The sequence below is a fragment of the Silurus meridionalis genome, chromosome 10 (assembly GCF_014805685.1).
Source record: "Silurus meridionalis isolate SWU-2019-XX chromosome 10, ASM1480568v1, whole genome shotgun sequence".
Lineage (NCBI taxonomy): Eukaryota > Metazoa > Chordata > Actinopteri > Siluriformes > Siluridae > Silurus > Silurus meridionalis.
Window position 1 is genome coordinate 5,338,805 of NC_060893.1, and position 19,296 is coordinate 5,358,100.

General features: G+C 40.1%; 1 protein-coding gene across 1 annotated transcript in view; it reads left to right on the forward strand.

Moving 5' to 3' along the window:
• Positions 1 to 19,296, forward strand: part of LOC124392945 (neogenin) — a 148,834-nt gene that overhangs the window by 94,384 nt on the left and 35,154 nt on the right. Inside the window, 1 exon segment of the mRNA XM_046860244.1 lies at positions 1,844 to 1,994. Within this exon segment, the coding sequence (XP_046716200.1) occupies positions 1,844 to 1,994 (151 nt within the window).

Genomic DNA, 19,296 nt, shown 5'->3' on the forward strand with positions numbered 1-19,296 from the left:
CACGACAGAACAAATGTGCATAATGTGTTATGTTCAGAAAAATATTCATATTACAGTTTTATTCAATACAGGCTACAAATTAGATTACATCCTTTAGGCTGTTAATGATGAAATACATCTGTGCAATAAATATACCTAGCCAAATCTTCTTTTTATTTTAACACTCGCTGGCTTCTAAGCCGAAATAATTGAGTGAGTGCAGCTTCGAAGCTCATCTCCATCATCATAGCCCTATTTATAACCTGGTATGGAAAGTCTTTCTGATAGAGGTGCTGCAAAGAGGTCGACCGATTTTACCGATATCGATAGCAAAGCTTAAAATACTGGACTAAAAAGCATATAAACATAACACTCCATGTAAAATAGTACTGAACTTACAGAAATAAAATCATGAAAATGGACTAAATCATGAAAATGGGCTAAATTTAATAAATATGAATATATTAGAGTAAATATAATTGTATAATTAATAGATTATAAATAAAAAATGTAGCACACAGTCTGAAGTGCAAAAACAAACAGCATGCGGAGTCAGTGAGTCATCTCTAGAGGCCGCTCCCGTAATGACAGCGGACCGGAAAAACTATCTGTATGGATTTTGTCAATAGCTAAAAGTTCCAGCAAGCATCTATTGATCAGTCAGTTGTCAGTCAGCAAAACTAATGAATTGGTTGACCTGTATATCTGTACCTAAAGGTTTTTCATGGCGAATAATGACCTAAGTGTTGAATCACCAGGTTCATTTTTGAGGACTATTTACCATACACTTTACTATTTCAGTATTCACACTTGGGACAAAGTTTGAAATGCACCGACAGTGAGTATAAGCTGATACACAGCTGATACTCAAGGATGTTAAAGTACAGGAAGTACCCGAGTGAGACTTGAGATGTACGATTTACGATTACGAATTACGATTTACAATTTACGATTTCTTAATCTTAAGATGACGATACGACACATTTGTAAAAGTATTTTAAGTTTCGCATGGCAGGCAACCTTGCGGCGTATTCCTTGCGTGATGCAATACTGTCAACAGCAGTCGAAAGCTTTGTGTTGTGTGTTCAGTTAGAGCGTGTACCTTTTTCTGTTTTTAGTGTTTCAAAGCCCAATTGCTCTTGCCTCTCTCCTTTTCATCAACATCCCTGGACATTCAAACAGAGTGCATCTAGCTCCGTCCTCCACTCACGAACCGGCGTTTATCCATGTGGCTGCTGTAAACTTTATACATTACGGTACTGTAAGTTTGCTAAATTGTGTACTGTAAATTCTTACATTATTAACAAATTACAATAAACTACCCCATGCTGAACACCATTCTTTAAGACTCCAGTGTAGGCTAGGCAGCGTCTCGCCTTTCAAGTTGCGATGGGGTCTCCGAAATGCATCTCCATCATAATTTGGGGAACTTCCTGTATTTTATCTCACTTTTATCTCACATTTTTTCTCTCACTATCTGTGACTATAGAAAACTTTCTTCTAATACAGGTATGATGTGCAGACGAATAAAGGGCTGAACTGCATCAATTACTGAAATATAACGCTCATAGTTCTTGAGTACTCAAGTAATTTTTTTCTTTAGATACTTAAAGCTTTTGTATTTTTTCTCAAGTAGAAATGCTCATGGAATACTGTTACTAATTATGGAGTCATATTTAAGCAGTAAATTTGTACAGGAACGGAGTACTTAGTCCAACACTGTTCTTTTTATAAGTAGAAGCCTGGGTCATGTTCGATTCATTGTTTGAGAGAAACGCTGCTTTATAAAGACGTACATTAGAGAAGATGTACATTATAAAAAACTGGAAGCTTGTTTTTTGTTTTTTCCTCTGTTCTGTGTTAGACTCTGCTGTTGTCGAGAGAATGGAAGTCATAATTGGCCCGTCTGCTGTGTCGAAGCCACTAGGAGATACGGTGCTACTGCCTTGTGTGGTGAAGGGCTTCCCACTCCCTGTCATTCGCTGGATGCGGAACGGCAAGGTTGTTGACGAGAGGTGAGTGTGTGTGTGTGTGTGTGTGTGTGTGTGTGTGTGTGTGTGTGTGTGTGTGTGTGTGTGTCAGGCGTGATAATGCTTTCTGTCTTCATCAAGGGCCCAACCTGAAACAGAGTTCAAAAATATTTCTAGATTCAAAGAGAGCCTCATTTTTTTCTGCAAGGACCAGATTGTAATTTTGCTGAGTTTGCAGTCTGAGGAGTTCTCAGACGCAAAGTGCTGCAGATGCTCATTTTCCTCGCCATTTTCAGTGAAGAAATTAAATTAAGCGAGGAATCATGTGACAATGAGCCGGGTGAACACACACACATGCAGTGTATTGGCTCTGAAAAAAACACCGTACTCTCTCTTTCTCTCTCTCTCTTTACTCCAGTAGTGATGGGTCGTTCATGAGTGATGCGTTCATTTTCTACTGAACGCGCATGAGCAAAGCTTTGCAAAATGTATGTTATGTACAGGAGACAGAATTGAGTAGTTTACCTCTCGACTCTTCTAGTTCAAATCGTTCGTTCTTTTGTCACGTGACTCCCATATACGCTATGCAGCACATTATATAGAAAACAGAATTGAGTAGTTTGTCTCATTAATCCTCTGGTCCGATTCATTGTTTGTTTGTTGGTCCCATATACACTATGCAGTTATATAAACATATATTTTGGAATTATAGTCAGCGTTTGTGTATGTAGGGGATATGCTTATTAAAAATATAATTTTATTTCTGATCAAAGGAATGAAAGGCAAAAAAAGATTTGTTCATTTTGATGACAGAGATTCAAAGAACCCAGTCACTAAAATGATCCGATCTTCCCATCACTACTGCACAGCCCACCTCCAGCCACACACTGCCATCATTCATACTCCCTCCACTCCAAATGTAGTACAGTTCGGTCGTAAATCCTCATAAAGAAGGAGTAAAAGGGAGTACATTCACTCAGGCATAAACACAGTACACTCCATTCACCATCACCGAACGTAAAGTGACGTTAGCCTGCTGTGGTAATTGCTCTTAAAAGCTTTTGAATTGACCCCATTTAAAAGCTTGGAGTTCGGGTTGGGCTTTCCATTATGCATACTCTTTATTTTCACGAGAATTCATTCGGAAATTTCAGACTGTGAGAATTCCCCACTGTTACCAGCTCTCATTAAAGATGGCACTGGATTAAAGTGTCATTTACATTTACAGCATTTGGAACACACCCACCTTTATCTAGAATTGAGGGGGTTAAGGGCTTTGCTCAGGGTCTTAGCAGTGGTAGTGGATGAGGTGTGCTTAGATTCGAACTCATGACCTTTTGATCAGAAGTCCAACATCCAAACTACTGAGCTACCACTTCCCTTTATATTGCAATGAGTATCGCATACAAGTAATCATAGTAGTCCAGTCTAAAAGCAGGGTTTCTGCTGGGTCTTAAAAAGTCTAACATATAAAAATCTTAATTTTAGCCTCTAAAAAGTCGCTGTTCTAGGGTTTAATTAATGTAATCAGGTCTTAAATTTCCGATGTCAATGAAACTCCAACTCTAATGCTTATTTGCGGTTTGTTTTATTGGTGATGTAGTTCTTTCTTTCGCTAGTCCAAATATAATTTTCCAATTACAAATGAGACCAAATTGTAACAGCCAATCAGCTTTTAGTTATTGGCACGAATCTCTCTTAGATTGTAGCATAAACCTAAAACAGATTTTATTTTTCAGCTATGGGGAAGTACAACTTTTAGTGAGTTGGCTTGAAAAAAATTTATTTAGGGCTTGGTTAAGGCCAGTTGCTAACTACGTGTTTGTGTTTTTGATGTCGTGATTTAGGTCTTAAATTTCATTCTTAATTGTCTTAAAAAGGTCTTTAAAAACCTGCAGAAACCGTGCTATAACATATAGTTGTTCCAGTGTGGACATTGTGTGGTTCATCCTGCATGTGTGTGTGTTGGCGTCAGATCTGGGATGCTGGAAGCATGCTGTATCCACACCTCTACATACCTTTCTTGGTATATATGCATATATGTGCTTGGGATTGCACAAAACAATATACTGCTCTGCATTTCGTATAGATCGTCAGTAAAATCGTTTTCTTGTTCTGTGAAGTGAATAGGGAAATAACTATGTCTTTACAAAGCCATCCTGCTGTTCAACCAGCACACACGCACACAAATTTGTGAACAGCTGCCAAGTGTGACCCAGAATGTAAATGAGCCATCAGCTCCTCTAGTCTGTCCCTTTACCACCCCAGCCTCAATCAATCATATGGGTGTCAATGGATTTATTATATACACCTTTATGTAATAAAATTCAACTCTATAGTGTGTAATTTCTGGGTTATTTGGTTACCAGGCTATAGGAGCATATTTCCATTCGTCCCTCCACTTGCCCAGCATTACTTGTGTAGATGTGCTACAGGGGTCTTTCTCACTCCATCTTTATTCCACCTCTATGTTTCAGCATGCTTCACTGAGGAGTGTTCAAATTTCTCAGCAGCACTAACGTAGAGCGTAGCAGATCTAGTTCACCAACATGAAACCTTCATTACATTCCCATAAATATAACTTTTGCTATCTTCATCCCGAGTGTCATCATGGATGAATTGACACTTAAAGAGGACATTAGGTTTTTTCAGTAAAAACCTTTAGGTTATACACATTAGGTGGTATAAAATGTTGGCAGCAGATGGCAGCACAAGGCTACACACAGTCACAGTGAGCACCGACCTTCATAAGTCACTCAGCCAAAAGACATCATCCTCAGATCCAGCTCCATTCGAAAAGACTTCCAGGTAACATTCCAGAAGTAGCAGGAACGCTGGTAACGCTGTATTGCTGTGCAAGGGGACTGTTTGAATAATAATAGTGTGCAAATGTAGATAAATAAAGTACTTTCTTGTAAACGGAGCTAGTCTCGCAACTTTTTGATGTCACCTCAAATAGTAGTTTCATACACCATTCTGTGTTTTAGTGCAGAAATTCATGTTTTGGAATTGGCTTCACTAAATTGCCCCTAGGTGTGAAGGTTTGGGTGCATGGTGGCGTCTTGTTCAAGGTGTATTTCCATTTCATGCTCCGTTTTTCCAGATCCAGTGAAACCATAAGCAGGATGGAGTGCGTATTAAAAATGTTGAATGAACATAAATTGCAGCTAAATGGTCAGAATCTGGAGCACTGTAAATTTAATTCACATTTACGATTACTTTTGTGATGCTTTAAAGTCTCCATCAATAAATACATCATAATCCTTCTTCATTAGGACACAAACTAAGAATATCATCGTCTAAAGTGCTGTTGGGAGAAAATAGTTATAAAAGCACAGAGATAATTATTGCACACTTTGTACACTGGCACAAAGTCAGGGATTTTGTACAATCAGAATCAGGTATATGATTAAGCAATTATACCAAGCAAGTGCTGATGATCATCAATTTTATATGTATGGTGAACATTGCTACTAACGTAAGGGTGTGGAAGACAGTTTCATGTCACCATAAGAAGAATGAGCACAGCAACAAAACAAGGTAGTTAAACTGAATCAGCAAGGTCTCTCATACAGACAAGGATTTCAAAGTAGACTGCTATGTTTTGAAAAAAGCACAAAGAAATGGACAATGCCGAGGACAGAAGACAGTGTCAGCCAAAGAAACCTTGGCACATCATGCTTTCATCCTTTTGACTCTGGAAGATTTCCAGCAGTGCCATCAGCAAAGAAATGGTGGAAACCTGTGAGGCACAGGTACACCCACTGACTGTCTGGAGAGGTCTGGACAGAAGTAGTTTTCATGGCAGAATTACAACGAAAAAGCCATACCTGTGATATTAAACCAAGGCTAAGTGACACTATGGATGGACATAGGAACTGGGGAGCAGAGAAATTGCTGCAGGTGCTCTGGATTGATTAATTAAAATCTAAAATAAGTCAGGCTGAAGAGCAGTACAAAAATAAGTATCTGCAACAGTGAAGCATGGTGGAGGTTTCCTGCAAGTTTGGGGCTGCATTTCTACATATGGAGTTGGTCTGGATTAATGGTGTCCTGAAAGCTGAGAAATACAATCAAAAAGAGATGATGTATGCAGGAAGTGTAGATGCGGCTGCAGTGAAACATAATTTTTTTAATGATATTCATTCTTGCTGTATAAGAGACATGCTCTGTTATATTGTGTTTCTTTATAATAGTGATGCTTTCTATATCAATGGCATCAAATTGGTGGCATTAGGAGGTGGATTGAGTCAGGTAGGACACCACTAAAGGCCTAGATGTGAAATGTACAACCTGCCACTGTCATACCTATAAATAAGTGCTTATTTTAGAACCTCTCAAATATGTAAGTCTGTTTGGACATCAAATGGAAGTTTATTTTGCCACCTACTGAAGGTGCCAGAGCAAAGAAGAGTTTGGAAGCATGCCTGAGGATCAGATGGTGCATGGTGCAATGCAGGGTGAAATAAATGCTGAGAGGTAGAAGTAGTTCTGGTGTATTTTTGGCTGGTGTGGGAGAATCTAGGAAGGTTGCAGACAAGTTATGTGGCTCTCTTTACTGAGAACTTTGTGGTAGAATAAATGTGGTTTTATAGAACAATTCCTCTTTTTTTGTCCAAGATTCAGGTACAGAGAAATCCAGGTACAGGGTAGGTAGATAAAAATCTAATTGGGTAAGTTGTACATCACAATAAATGGAGCCTTAAAGAATCCTGCTAGATTTCTTATCCATGCTGGTCAGTGTCTTTGCCATGACTTCAGCTTACCAAGATTAACGATGAGATCTTTTTTCTCTGCCACCAGCCATGAAAAATGCATGGAGCTCTTCCAAGAGAATAGGCTGCATTTGGAAGGTAGTGGGATAAAAGAGGCATGGAAGGGGGAGTTGGAGTCAAACTAACTTCATTTAATATGCATTCATCAATACATCTTGGCAAAGCACTTGGCTGGAGATTCACTGCAGTGATCGGATTATTGCTCAGTGTGAGCTCTTACTTCTGTGTGACAAATACGTCCCTGCACTTGTGAGAAACTCCTAATATAAGCTGGAAATGCTATGAATTATTTCGAAGACATTCATAACTTTTTGCCAGGTGAAGTCTGAAATTCCCCTAGGCTATGTCTTTGCTTCTGTAGCTCTAATGAGTGTAACTGGTGATGATTGGATTGATAGTATTAAATAGACGAGTCGTTAGGAGCTGTACAGGAGCTGATAATGTGAGGCCTCCCCAACACATGCCAGCTGCATCCTGGTGCTCAGCTCTGTGTTTTCTGAGTTTGGCTCTCGTCAGAGTGCAGCAACAGGCAGCGCGGCTAAACATCTAATTGTGGGTCTTTGCTCATTTGGTGAGCTGGAATGGATATTGCTGACAGACTCCATTTGCCCTGTAATTGCTTCTTTAATGGCCTTCCGACAGCGTAATGCATTCTTGATGGCTCCCCTTGCTGCACCCTGGCGGTCTCTCACACATTGTAATATTGATGCATTACCCACAATGCTCTGACCCCTCTGAAGCCAGACTGAGACCTTTGCTATGTCTGATTGACCCCTCTGGGAAACAGGAGTACTGCCAGGCCCAAGTGGATTCAAGACACAGTAGAGATGACTTTTCTAATCCTGGTCTTTTTCTTGTCCTTTTAGCTGAAATCATCTCAAGTTTAGGTTCCGGATAAATAGGTGTCTCTTACAAAGGCTTGTTAATCTCAATTATATGGACAAACGATTGTGGACGGCTGGCCATAAGATTTGCATGTGATTTTTTTAAACATCCAATTCCACATTTAGTCCCCTGTAATAAACACATCTCTGGAAAGATGTCACACTAGATATTGTAGTGTGGTTGTGGACATTTCTGCTCATTTAACCTCAAGGGAATTAGCAAAGTCAGGTACTGATGTAGATGAGTTGAGGAGGCCTGGGGTGCAGTCAGCATTTTGATTCAAGTCAAGTCAAGAGTCAAAAAGCTTTTATTGTCATTTCTGCTATACACTGTGGTACACAGTACACAGTAAAAACGAGACAACGTTCCTCCACAACCCTGGTGCTACACTAAACAACATAGAGCTACAACACACAACATAAAGCTACATAAAGTGCATTAAGTGCAACCTAGTGCAGACGAAACACAAGTGTGGGACAATACACATAACACAAGATAGCACCGACCAGTAAACCTACTGTATACTCTGAATATACAGTACTGTGCAAAGAGGACTATAAAGAATATAACTAAGAGTATTTGTAAACAAACAAAATGCAGTGCAAAAACAGCAGTAGCAGCAGTCGAGAGGTGCAAAAAACTGCATGTAAATGGTATAATATGGTTAAATATAAGTAACACACAGTTGTGTATGTGTGTGTGTGAGTTTCAGTTTAGTTCTGTGTATTGAGGAGCCTGATGGCTTGCAAGAAAAAACTGTTGCACAGTCTGGATGAGAGGCCCGAATGCTTCGGAACCGCTTTCCTGATGGCAGGAGGGTGAAGAGTGTGTGTGAGGGGTGTGTAGGGTCGTCCACAATGCTGTTGGCTTTGTGGATGCATTGTGGTGTGAATGTCCATGATAGAGGGGAGAGAAACTCAGATGATCTTCTCAGGTGTTCTCACTATCCTCTGTAGGGTCTTGCGATCCGAGACGGTGCAGTTCCCAAACCAGGCAGTGATGCAGCTGCTCAGGATGCTCTCAATGGTCCCTCTGTAAAACGTGGTCAGGATGGGGGAAGGGAGACGAGCTTTCCTCAGCCTTCTCAGGAAGTAGAGATGCTGCTGGGCTTTCTTGGTGATAGAGCCGGTGTTGAGTGACCAGGTGAGGTTATCCGCCAGATAAACAAGAAAGAAATTTGGTGCTCTTGACGATCTCCACTGAGGATCCATTGATGATCAGTGGAGAATGGCCACTCTGTGCTCTCCTGAAGTCCACAAACATCTCTTTTGTTTTGTCAACTTTCAGAGACAGGTTGTTGGCTTCACACCAGGCTGTTAACCGTTCCACCTCCTCTCTGTATGTCATTCCTGCTAATGAAACCCACCACAGTCGTGTCATTAGTGAACTTGACAACGTGGTTCGGGCTGAGGGGCCCCAGTGCTCAGTGTGGTGGTGCTGGAGATACTGTTCCCAATTCAGACTGACTGATTTCTCCCAGTCTGGAAGTCCAGGATCCAGTTGGAGAGGGAGGTGTACCGGCCCAGTAGGCTCAGTTTATCAATTAGATGCTAAGGGATGTTTGTGTTGAATGCTGAGCTGAATTCTATGAACAGCATTCGTACGTATGTGTCCTTGTTGTCCAGGTGGGTGAGAGCCAAATGGAGGGTTGTGGAGATGACATTGTCCGTGGAATGGTTTGGACGACATGCAAACTGCATGGGGTCCAGTGAGGGTGGAAGCTGGGTCTTGATGTGCCTCATGACAAGCCTCTCGATGCACTTCATCACGATGGATAGTCATTAAGGCAGGAGACAGTAGACTTCTTCGGCACAGGGAGGCGTCACGGTCACAAGCAGGCGATGTTGTCTTGTAGTTCATGATCGCCTTGATACCCTGCCACATGTGCCGGGTGTCTCCGCTGTCTTTGAAGTGGTTGTGGATTCTCTTGGCGTGTGCGTGCTTTTCCTCTCTGATATCACGGGACAGTATGGACCTTGCTGTCTCTAAGGCCGTCTTGTCCCCTGTTCTGAAAGCAGAGTCTTTTTGTTTCAGCAGCGCACGCACTTTTGCGACAATCTACGGCTTCTGGTTAGAGCGTGTATTGATGATCTTGGAGATGGTCATGTCATTAACGCACTTGCTGATGTAGCTGGTCACTGTTGATGTGTACTCCTCTAAGTTGATGGAATCGCCGTTGGTTGCAGCCTCCCTAAACATTTCCCAGTCAGTGCACTCAAAACAGTCCTAAAGAGCAAAGGTGGCTCCTGCTGGCCAGGTTTTCACCTGTTTCAGAACCGGTTTAGAGCGTCTGACGAGCGGTCTGTATGCTGAAATTAGCATAACAGAGATGTGGTAGCCGAGATGGGGTCGGGCTCCGCATGATACGCACCGGGGATGTTTGTGTAAACAAGGAGCGTGTTCGCTCCTTTCGTTGCAAAGTCCACATGCTAATGGAGTTTCGGGAGCACAGTCCTGAGATTCGCATGGTTGAAATCTCTGGCGATACTAAACAATTCTTCGGGGTGAGCATTCTGCAAGTTGCTAATAGCGCAATGGAGTTTACACAGTGCCTTCTTAGCATTAGCGCTGGGGGGAATGTACACTGCGACAATGAAAGCAGTGGTGAATTCCCGTGGTAAATAAAGCGGTCTGCATCTTACAGTCACAAACTCCACTAGAGATGAGCAGTAGTGTGAAACAAGCACAGAGTTCTTGGACCATTCCGTGTTAATATAAACACACACCACCACCACCGCGAGTCTTCCCGCACTGAGCTACGTTCATCCCAAAGGTGTTCAGCAGGGTTGAGGTCAGAGCTCCATTGCAGGCCACTCAAGATCTACCAACTAGAGATGAGAAATCCGAATCTGTTTACGGATCCAAATCTTTCTGAATCACTCACTGAATGGATCCAAATCTCACAAGTACCTTGAGTAACAGTTTGGGGAAGAACAACATAAAGCTGGAAAAAAAATCTGATGTCCCAGTCAATTTGTCTATAGTGTGCGTTCATTGCAGCAACAAATCGTCCTCCAATGGGGTGAAGAAGATAGAGCCCATGTAAGCCTTTATTATTTTGTCTTTACAATTATCATCCTGTTTAAAGATTTACTCCTTGGCTTTTAATGTATAGTGTTGCCTTGTTGAGCATCAGTGAATGATTGCACTTTGCAACTTGTAATAATTGTTTTCAAGTTCATTAGTGGAAAATAATGGATCTAAATAGGCACTGTAGGAAATCAAATAGGTGCTGCTGGAATGGGGTTCAGATATGCAGGAGATGCAGGAAAACTAAACAATGTGCAGTTCCTGGATCGTTGATCATCTGGGCCAACACACAGTGTTAAGAATCAAGCATACTGTATATTACACTTTTGAGTGTATTCATTTATTAATGTGTCTTGTGGACTATATGTAAGCATCTGCTGTGTGAAATAGCTTATTCAGACCAGTACTAAATGAAAAGCGAAATGCAATATAAATGTGATCCTTCATGCATTTTTTAAAAAACATTTACGCAGATTCTAAAAGGGGGTATGATCTTAAACTCATGACGTTGACTCTATGTTTTTTGAAAAGGTATTGTTTGAAAGATGCGACAAAAAAGGTGAGAGGGATTTCTGTCTCTGAAGCAGACTGGATTTAGGTTCTGTGACTGTATTTTAGCAGATATTACAAACGGTGAGGCTTTGAAAGAAATGACAGTGAACAGACTTGACTGTGCAGCTTCAGTGGAGTTGAGCTGGAATCTAGTTCAGAACTGGCGTGCAGCATCCATGAGATGGAAAAATTTCCCATTTTAAAACTTATAGATAACATTACTTCGAAAGATGACATGCACGGTTTTGTTGATATTGTTGCTTTTTTTCCTTATATAGAAGCTGTTTTGGCCAGAGTGTAAGATGCTTGTGTCAACACGCTAGTGGGGGAACGAACAGGCCTATGAGTCAGTGTGCAAGTGGTGTTCAATATAAAATTGGTAATCTACTTAAACCAGAGGTTTTAAAACACGGACTGCTAATTGCTAATAGGTCACAAGAACATTCTGGGGAAAATGTCTATAAATATGACACTGTAACACTTATTAAGAGACACTATTCAAATTTACATATAGTGTGAATTCAGAAATCATTTCTATTCTTTTAGCAGATTTAGCTAATTCTGTATTCTTGCTTGTTTGCCTAGCTAGCTAGCTAGCTGATAGCTGTCTATCTGTTGTGTACAAAATGTTGGCTTTAACCATTGATACAACTATGTAAATATGGCATTTTATATTGAAAATGTGGTCAAGTGTATACTGATATTTCCTGCTTTCAAGTCTCAGAAAAGGAAAGTGAAAAAGAAAATTGAAAAAGAAAAGATTCAAAATTGAGTTTCTTTGTTTTCCTTTCAGAGTTCTTAGGTTTCCTACCAGTTTATAAAATACTGCATGGAATATGGAATATGACCAGAACCTAGATCTGAACGAGTGTGAATGAGTGTACAGCGCTCTGTGATGGACTGGTGTCTGATCCAGGATGTATTCCCCCTTTGCTCCCAGTGTTCTTGGCATAGGCTTTAGATCAACTAAGACTTCAAATGTAGACATGATTGTCTACAGTGCCTGTCAAAAAATAAAAAATTTTGACTTGCTTTTATGAGAGATACCAAGCATGTATAAATGTGCAGATAGTATAAATTTTTAATAAAACAGTTAAAATTTTATTTGATCGAAAAATCCTCCCTTAACATGAATAAGAGCTTTACACACTTTTGGCATCTGGAAAGTTTGTTTCTCCAAACATTTAGCTGAAATACTTTGCTATGTCTCTTGTCAAATTTTCCAGGTTGAAGATATCTTACCGACCTTGTAATCCAGTTCATCCCAGGGCAGTTTAATAGGATTTCGGTGCAGTGACTGGGCAGACCATTCCATTATCTCTAACACTCCAGCTGACCGTTTGCTCTATAAATAATGCTTACAGACATTCTCTCGATTATTGTCTTGGTGTATGGTGAAGTCAGTTCCAATGAGCTGGAGTCCATACGGAATCGCATGGTTTTGTAGTATGGAACGGTAGCCATGTTGGTTCATTTTTCCTTTTACCCGGAATAAATCTTCAACCGTCCCTGCACAAAAACAACCCCAAACCATGAAGCTTTCACCTCCATGTTTAACTGTGGCTGTGAGGAAGTCTTCCAACATCTTCTCTCCTGTTTTCCATCTTACAAAAGTTCTTCAGTTAGAGATAAAAATGTCAAAATTGGACTCCTCTGTCCGCAAAACTTTCTTTCAGTTATTCACCGTTCAATTCTAGTGTTTCTAGTGTTTTTTTTTTACACAGTTTGTTGCATATAAACAAACGGAGCATGTGTCTCAAAAAACTACACAAAACAGGTGTTTCCGAACGATGGGCATGCAAAACCATCGACTCAGGTGTATGCACAATGAAAAAATAAAATCAGCGTTAAATTCTTGTATATAAGTTGCACTGTATTGCACCTGGTAGAGGGAAACATTTATTTTGCGCAATCATGACAGTCTGTTTTCGGTTAAAAACACAAGCACCACTTAACTATCACACAGCAATTTGGGTCTGTGCCTTATAAACTTGTCGAAGGAAGATTCAACCAGGCATTGACGCTTGATCGAAGCACAAGGAAGTTTTTCCATGAACATTGCCATATGTTATTGCTTTGACAGCTAAAGCACTCTTGCCTTATTGGCTTTTGCCATTCGCACTTATCTCAAGATTTATCTCAGCCAAAGTGAACAAGATCAAGAACCCTTGTGGTCTTTCTTGACATGCAAAGCATAAGCAAGCAGTTAGCGTGACCACATTACGGCACCACTCGAGTGAGCTTGTGAGTGCATTTTACCCCTATAGGCTTTTGGATCGATACTATCAGTAAAATGAGACTTCCTAAACTGAACTCACAGCAGCTTGGTTTGTTTTCTTCTGATGCTAATGATTGGCATTTGGGATACTAACTGTAGGGACTGCTGTCATCTATTTTACTACTTTTATCAGTACACAAAACATATACAAGTCAATAGCTTTAGCAAACATAAGAATGGAGAGTGTTGACCAGGTAATGTTTTTCCAGTCTAGCTATCCAATATTGTTGTCCCACTATAACCTCAAATTCCTGTTCCTGTCTTCTAGGAGTTGACCCAATGTAAAGTGGGATTGTTCAGGTTGCCACAGTTTCAGGTCAAACAAGCCTGGCAGGTCACCTCTGAATTGTCTTTTTAACAAGGCGTTTCTTGCTACAGATATGCTTCTGATTGGATTTTTTTTGTTGTTTTTCACACCATTCTGTGTCAACATTAGAGATTGCTGTGTGCAATCTAGGGATATGTTTTACGTAAGTATCATAGTACCTAACATGGTAAATTATATATATTTTTTAAACATATGCACATAATTATTAAAGACACCCAATATGAAGTGGGGTTGATGATGATGACAATTATTGTATTATATTATTAGTATTACCATAAAGTACGAGGCTAGTGGTAAAAGCATGATTTTTAAATTTAAAAGCTACAATCCTAGGAAGGCAAGAAAATAACGTAAGAAAGGCCCATAATTGTTTTTACAGCAGGGACCCCAGAAAACAGGTGGATATAAACGCTTACATTAGTGCCCAATCGAACATGCGGATCATGAATACGGATGATCCTCTGTGGCAACCCCTAATGGGAGAAGCGGAAAGAAAGTGTTCCCTTATCCTAGTACCTCCTGTCACTATTAAGAGTTGTAAGAGATAAGAAGACTGCTATCTATCTAGTGGTCGAGATAAAAACAATAAAATCAAAAAGAAACAAATGGCATGAATCTTTTCTTAAATATCAGTATTGCGGTATACAGTATCGGCAAACAAAATATCGCGATACTCACGTGTATCGATATTATTATACACCCCTACAAAAATCCCTGTAGATCAGCCGTTTCTAAAATACGCAATATGCCAATTTGACACCAACAGTCATGCAAATTTACTGAGACCACATTTCTTGCACGAGTTGTATGAATTTTTTCATTTCGATATCGCCACACGACTGGCTACATGAATGAGCAGGGGCACAGATGTTCTTATTAATGTGGATGCTGAGCGTACAATGTCAACTATTTCATCACGATCAAATCATTCAGCCCCTTGTTCCCTGTGAATTGGGACTTTATGTCAAGGTATCATAGGATAAAGAGAAAGTCAAAATACTTTACTTTTCTCTGCTGGTAGTACACCCACAAAAACCTTGAATGCAACACATGCTTCAGACAGGCAGTATTGCTCCACTATGGGAAAAACATCTGACAATAAAGAATAGGGCTTCGTGCTGTGTCACCTTCACCTTCTCTTTCAGGCCATCAGCCATCACATTTTAGTCTGTCCCAAACTTGAAAAGCAAAAAACCACAGCTATGGATTCTTTTCTTCAAGTCTTTTTTTTTTTTTCCCCAGAACATTTGATGAGGTGTATGAATTTCTTCATGCTGCTCTTCTAATTTGGGAAATCTTTGAATGTAATGTGTGTCTTTTGCATTGGGCGAATCTCTAAAGGCTCTTTATACAGAGAGGGGACGTATGTTTCTGTTCGTTCTGGTTATGCAATTTATTTCCAGTGCATATTCATTTTAAATTTGCACACATGATGTATTTTTACAATAGACTGAACAAAATTAATTGGGGAGACATCTATCCGAATACCACAAATATTCAGTTTTAGTGTTATTTTGTTTGCAAAGCTGTTCTTGACAGTTCCAGCTTTGAGGTGTCTTTAGCGTGATGTAATTAGCTATTTGCAGTATTAAAGTTGAAATTTGTTGTATTTTCGTTTGAAATTCTGTCTATTTTTAAAGGTTTATGCTTGCCCCCTGAAGGACTTGCAGTGTCAAAATCCTCTCGTAAATCAGCAAATCAGCTTCAAGTCAGAATATTGGGTTGGCCATGCAACGTCGTCTTGAGCTGTTATAACTACAGGTAGACCCCAACTAACGACGTCCAAATTGACCGTCGTATCTCTGAAATGTCTTAAGTCGATTGGTCGTAGGTCAGGGTCTGTTTCAGTGTCCCAGTCCATGTTTCCTTGGTGGAAAGAGAAATAAAATAGTACTGTTACCTCAATGAAATTTGTTGGCCTAAAAATCTACTCATGGAAAAAAGTATCTCATTTAAAATGTACTTAGAACTACTTTTTTAACAGTGGGGGTGGGGGATTCTAGTGTAGTTCAAAAAGGAGAAGGGGATATAAACCTCAAACTGGTCTTTATTTAAAAAAAAAACATTTACAAATTGAAGCTCTATAACAAAGAAAAGTCTAAAACTTGAGTCTAATTTGATTTATGCACTTTCGCACAATAAAAAAAAAAAAAAAACCCTTCATTTTCCGCAGTGACGAATTAAAACACTTTGATTGGATGCTGCTTCCTCAACACAAGTGTGATTGGTCATTCAGTAATGCTCGAAATCATCAGGCAGATCTACTCTCAAATATAACACTTTTCATTCATTTCATATGACATTTAAATAATGACACTGGTAATAAAGCTACATTAGTTGTACATTGACAATTTTGCCCCAAGTCCCCATTCATTTAGACCCTGGTGCTAACCAACATTAGCAATGCTGGTTATCACGAGCACGAACGTACAGTTCGGCATCAGTTCAACAGCAAGCAGAACTTTTTGAGAGGAATAAATGATGGATGAAACTCCTGACTCGAACTCGCCACAACACCCGCTGCCTTATTCGCACAATTTTTATGTAGTTGAAAAGAACGTTCATGATCATTTGAATGAATATCAATCAGTGTTTGACTCATTCATTTCGTTCTATTAATAGATCTTTGTGCTGAGAGTAACATTACTCTTTTCACATAAACTGAGTTGATTACGCAAAGTGTCTTGTGATAAACATGATAATAAAACATCATAGCCATAATAAATCATAGTACTTTGGATACTCAAGTGCATTTGAAGGCAAATCCTTTAAACTTTTTTTAAAAGAGAAAGTTTAAAGGGAGCACTTTTACTGGAGTAATATTTTACCTTGTTTTTCTCTCTTCTTCTCTTCTCTCTCAAGTACCTAGTTTGTGTATTTTCTCACTGCTGGGCTAGACGAATAGATCGTATCGTCTCCAAAAAGCTGGGTCATGTGGGATATTCATACTATGCTGTGGTTAGTGCCTATGAAAAATCTTCCAAGAAAGGACAACCAGCAACAATCTGATTGAGCGTTCATGCCATGTGCTAGACAAAAGTGTGATGCATAGAGGAACCATCTTGCAACTTACAGGGCTTAAAGTATATGCTGCTAACATCTTGGTGACAGATCCCACAGCACATTTTTAGAGGTTGTGTAGAGTCCATAGCTTGGAAGGACAAAGCTGTTTTTTGGTGGCACAAGGGGACTTATATTCAGCAGTTAATTTTATTCTCTTTAGTGCAGTAACAGCAAAACTTATTCCAAAATAGGGATAGTAACATTCATATCTGCCATAAATTTTTCTTATTCTTTATTTTGGCAGTTGGTCTTAAAGGCTGGTTGTGATATTCAGCAGGGGGTTTCAATGCCTGGCTTTAATGGTTGAATGGCTTGGTGTTGGACAATAATTAACTTAATTTATCATCTAGATTTATAAGGTTTGACTTTCATTGTTTTTTTTCCCTTCAACTATTGTTAAATTAACTGTAATCACAGCAAGCACACGGTTGCTGCTCTCGGGTGCTTTTACTACTTAGTGAGCCGTACTCTGTAACTTAGAAATTGGGGTTAGAAATGCTCCATTAGCTATAGTCCACAGCATTTGTTTGACTATGAAAGCAAGGTATATGTACATGACATTAATGACCTGGTGAGCTGAAATTCCCCTGAGAGGACACTACAGATAAAAAAAAAAAAATGGATTGACGATAGCGATAGACTATATCTCAGAGGGAGCCTACAAGTGAGACAGAGAACAAATCCGTTTCAATTTCTGATTAAATTAGAGCCTCGCCAAGTCAACACGAATAAGACGAACGGCATGCTTCACAGTCGGTAGTGAGTGGGTTTGAGCAGATTGGAGCAGGATGGGATTCGAGTTGCATATCCATCAGGGTCCTACAGGCCCTTCGCACTCTCTCTCTCTTGGCTTTGCACTTGTGCAATGGCTATTCATTTTTTTCTGGTCTTTTCATGTCTCCTATACTTTAAATTTACCACACACCACTGCCTCCTGCCAACAATCGGTAGATTGTATTTGTGCAAACTTCAAAATTGAAACCATGGGGGGTAGTTAGAGTTGGTATTGTGCTCTCCCTTATGGAAAGGCTTCAGGGTGTTGAATTAATATTAATTCAATTCAATTCATTTTTATTTGTATAGCGCTTTTAACAATGAACATTGTCTCAAAGCAGCTTTACACAGATAATGTGGTGATTAAACATAAATATGTTCTTTGTAAGTATGTTTGTCCCTGATGAGCAACTGTGGCAAGGAAAAACTCCCCGAGATGGCATAAGGAAGAAACCTTGAGAGGAACCAGACTCAAGAGGGAACCCATCCTCATCTGGGTTGCACCAAATGTCCATTTGAAGCAGATATACAATGTTGTGGGGTACAGTGATGATGATCAGAAGCAAACTGCACTCCCGAGTCAGTGCAGCAGACCGCCGACACCAACTACAGTCAATCCGTCCTCAAAGCACCCGTTCTACTCCGAATTAAGAGACCGTCCCGAGCTGCACAGAAGTGTGAAGATCCATGGAGGGAGAGGGGCAGGAACACTGGTCACTGGAGCCTCAGGAGCATGTTTAACTCGACCGAGAGAGAGAGAGAGAGAGAGAGAGAGAGAGAGAGAGGGTGACGGAAGAGAAGGATATGGATTATTAAGTGTAACTATTGGTGTATGAAAGTTAATGTCACTGTGCAGTTTGGACTCCGGCAAGACTCGCTATGGCAGCATAACTAAAAGGGAGAACCAGAAGGTAACACAGACATGAGGGATCTCTGGGATGAGGCGACCCACCACACCACCGTCAACAAACCTGAGTGAGCGTGTGAATGTGAGGGGCGACAGCATACAAATATACCAGTTCACCAAACACTCTATATCCATGTTCCCTCCAGATCTGTGCCTTTACCTAAGAGAAATCTACTGATAAAAGGCTTGACTAAATAAATACGTTTTCAACCTCGACTTGAACACTGAGACTGTGTCTGAGTCCCGAACACTGATTGGAAGGCTGTTCCATAACTGTGGGGCTTTATAAGAGAAAGATCTGCCCCCTGCTGTAGTCTTCATTATTTGAGGAACCAACAGATAGCCAGCACCTTTTGATCTAAGTAGGCGTGGAGGATCATACTGGTACAGAAGTTCACTCAGATACTGCGGTGCGAGACCGTTAAGTGCTTTATCGTCAGTAGTAATATTTTATAATCAATGCGAGATTTGATTGGGAGCCAGTGTAGACTGATTAAAACAGGGGTGATGTGGTCATATTTCCTAGATCTAGTGAGGACCCTTGCTGCTGCATTCTGGACTAACTGAAGCTTATTGATGCACTTACTCGCACACCCAGACAGTAAAGCGTTACAGTAGTCTAATCTAGAAGTAACAAAAGCATGAACCAGTTTTTCTGCATCCTGTAACGACATCATATTTCTAATCTTAGCAATATTTCTAAGGTGAAAGAAGGCGATTCTGGTGATATTATTCACGTGAGACTCAAAGGAAAG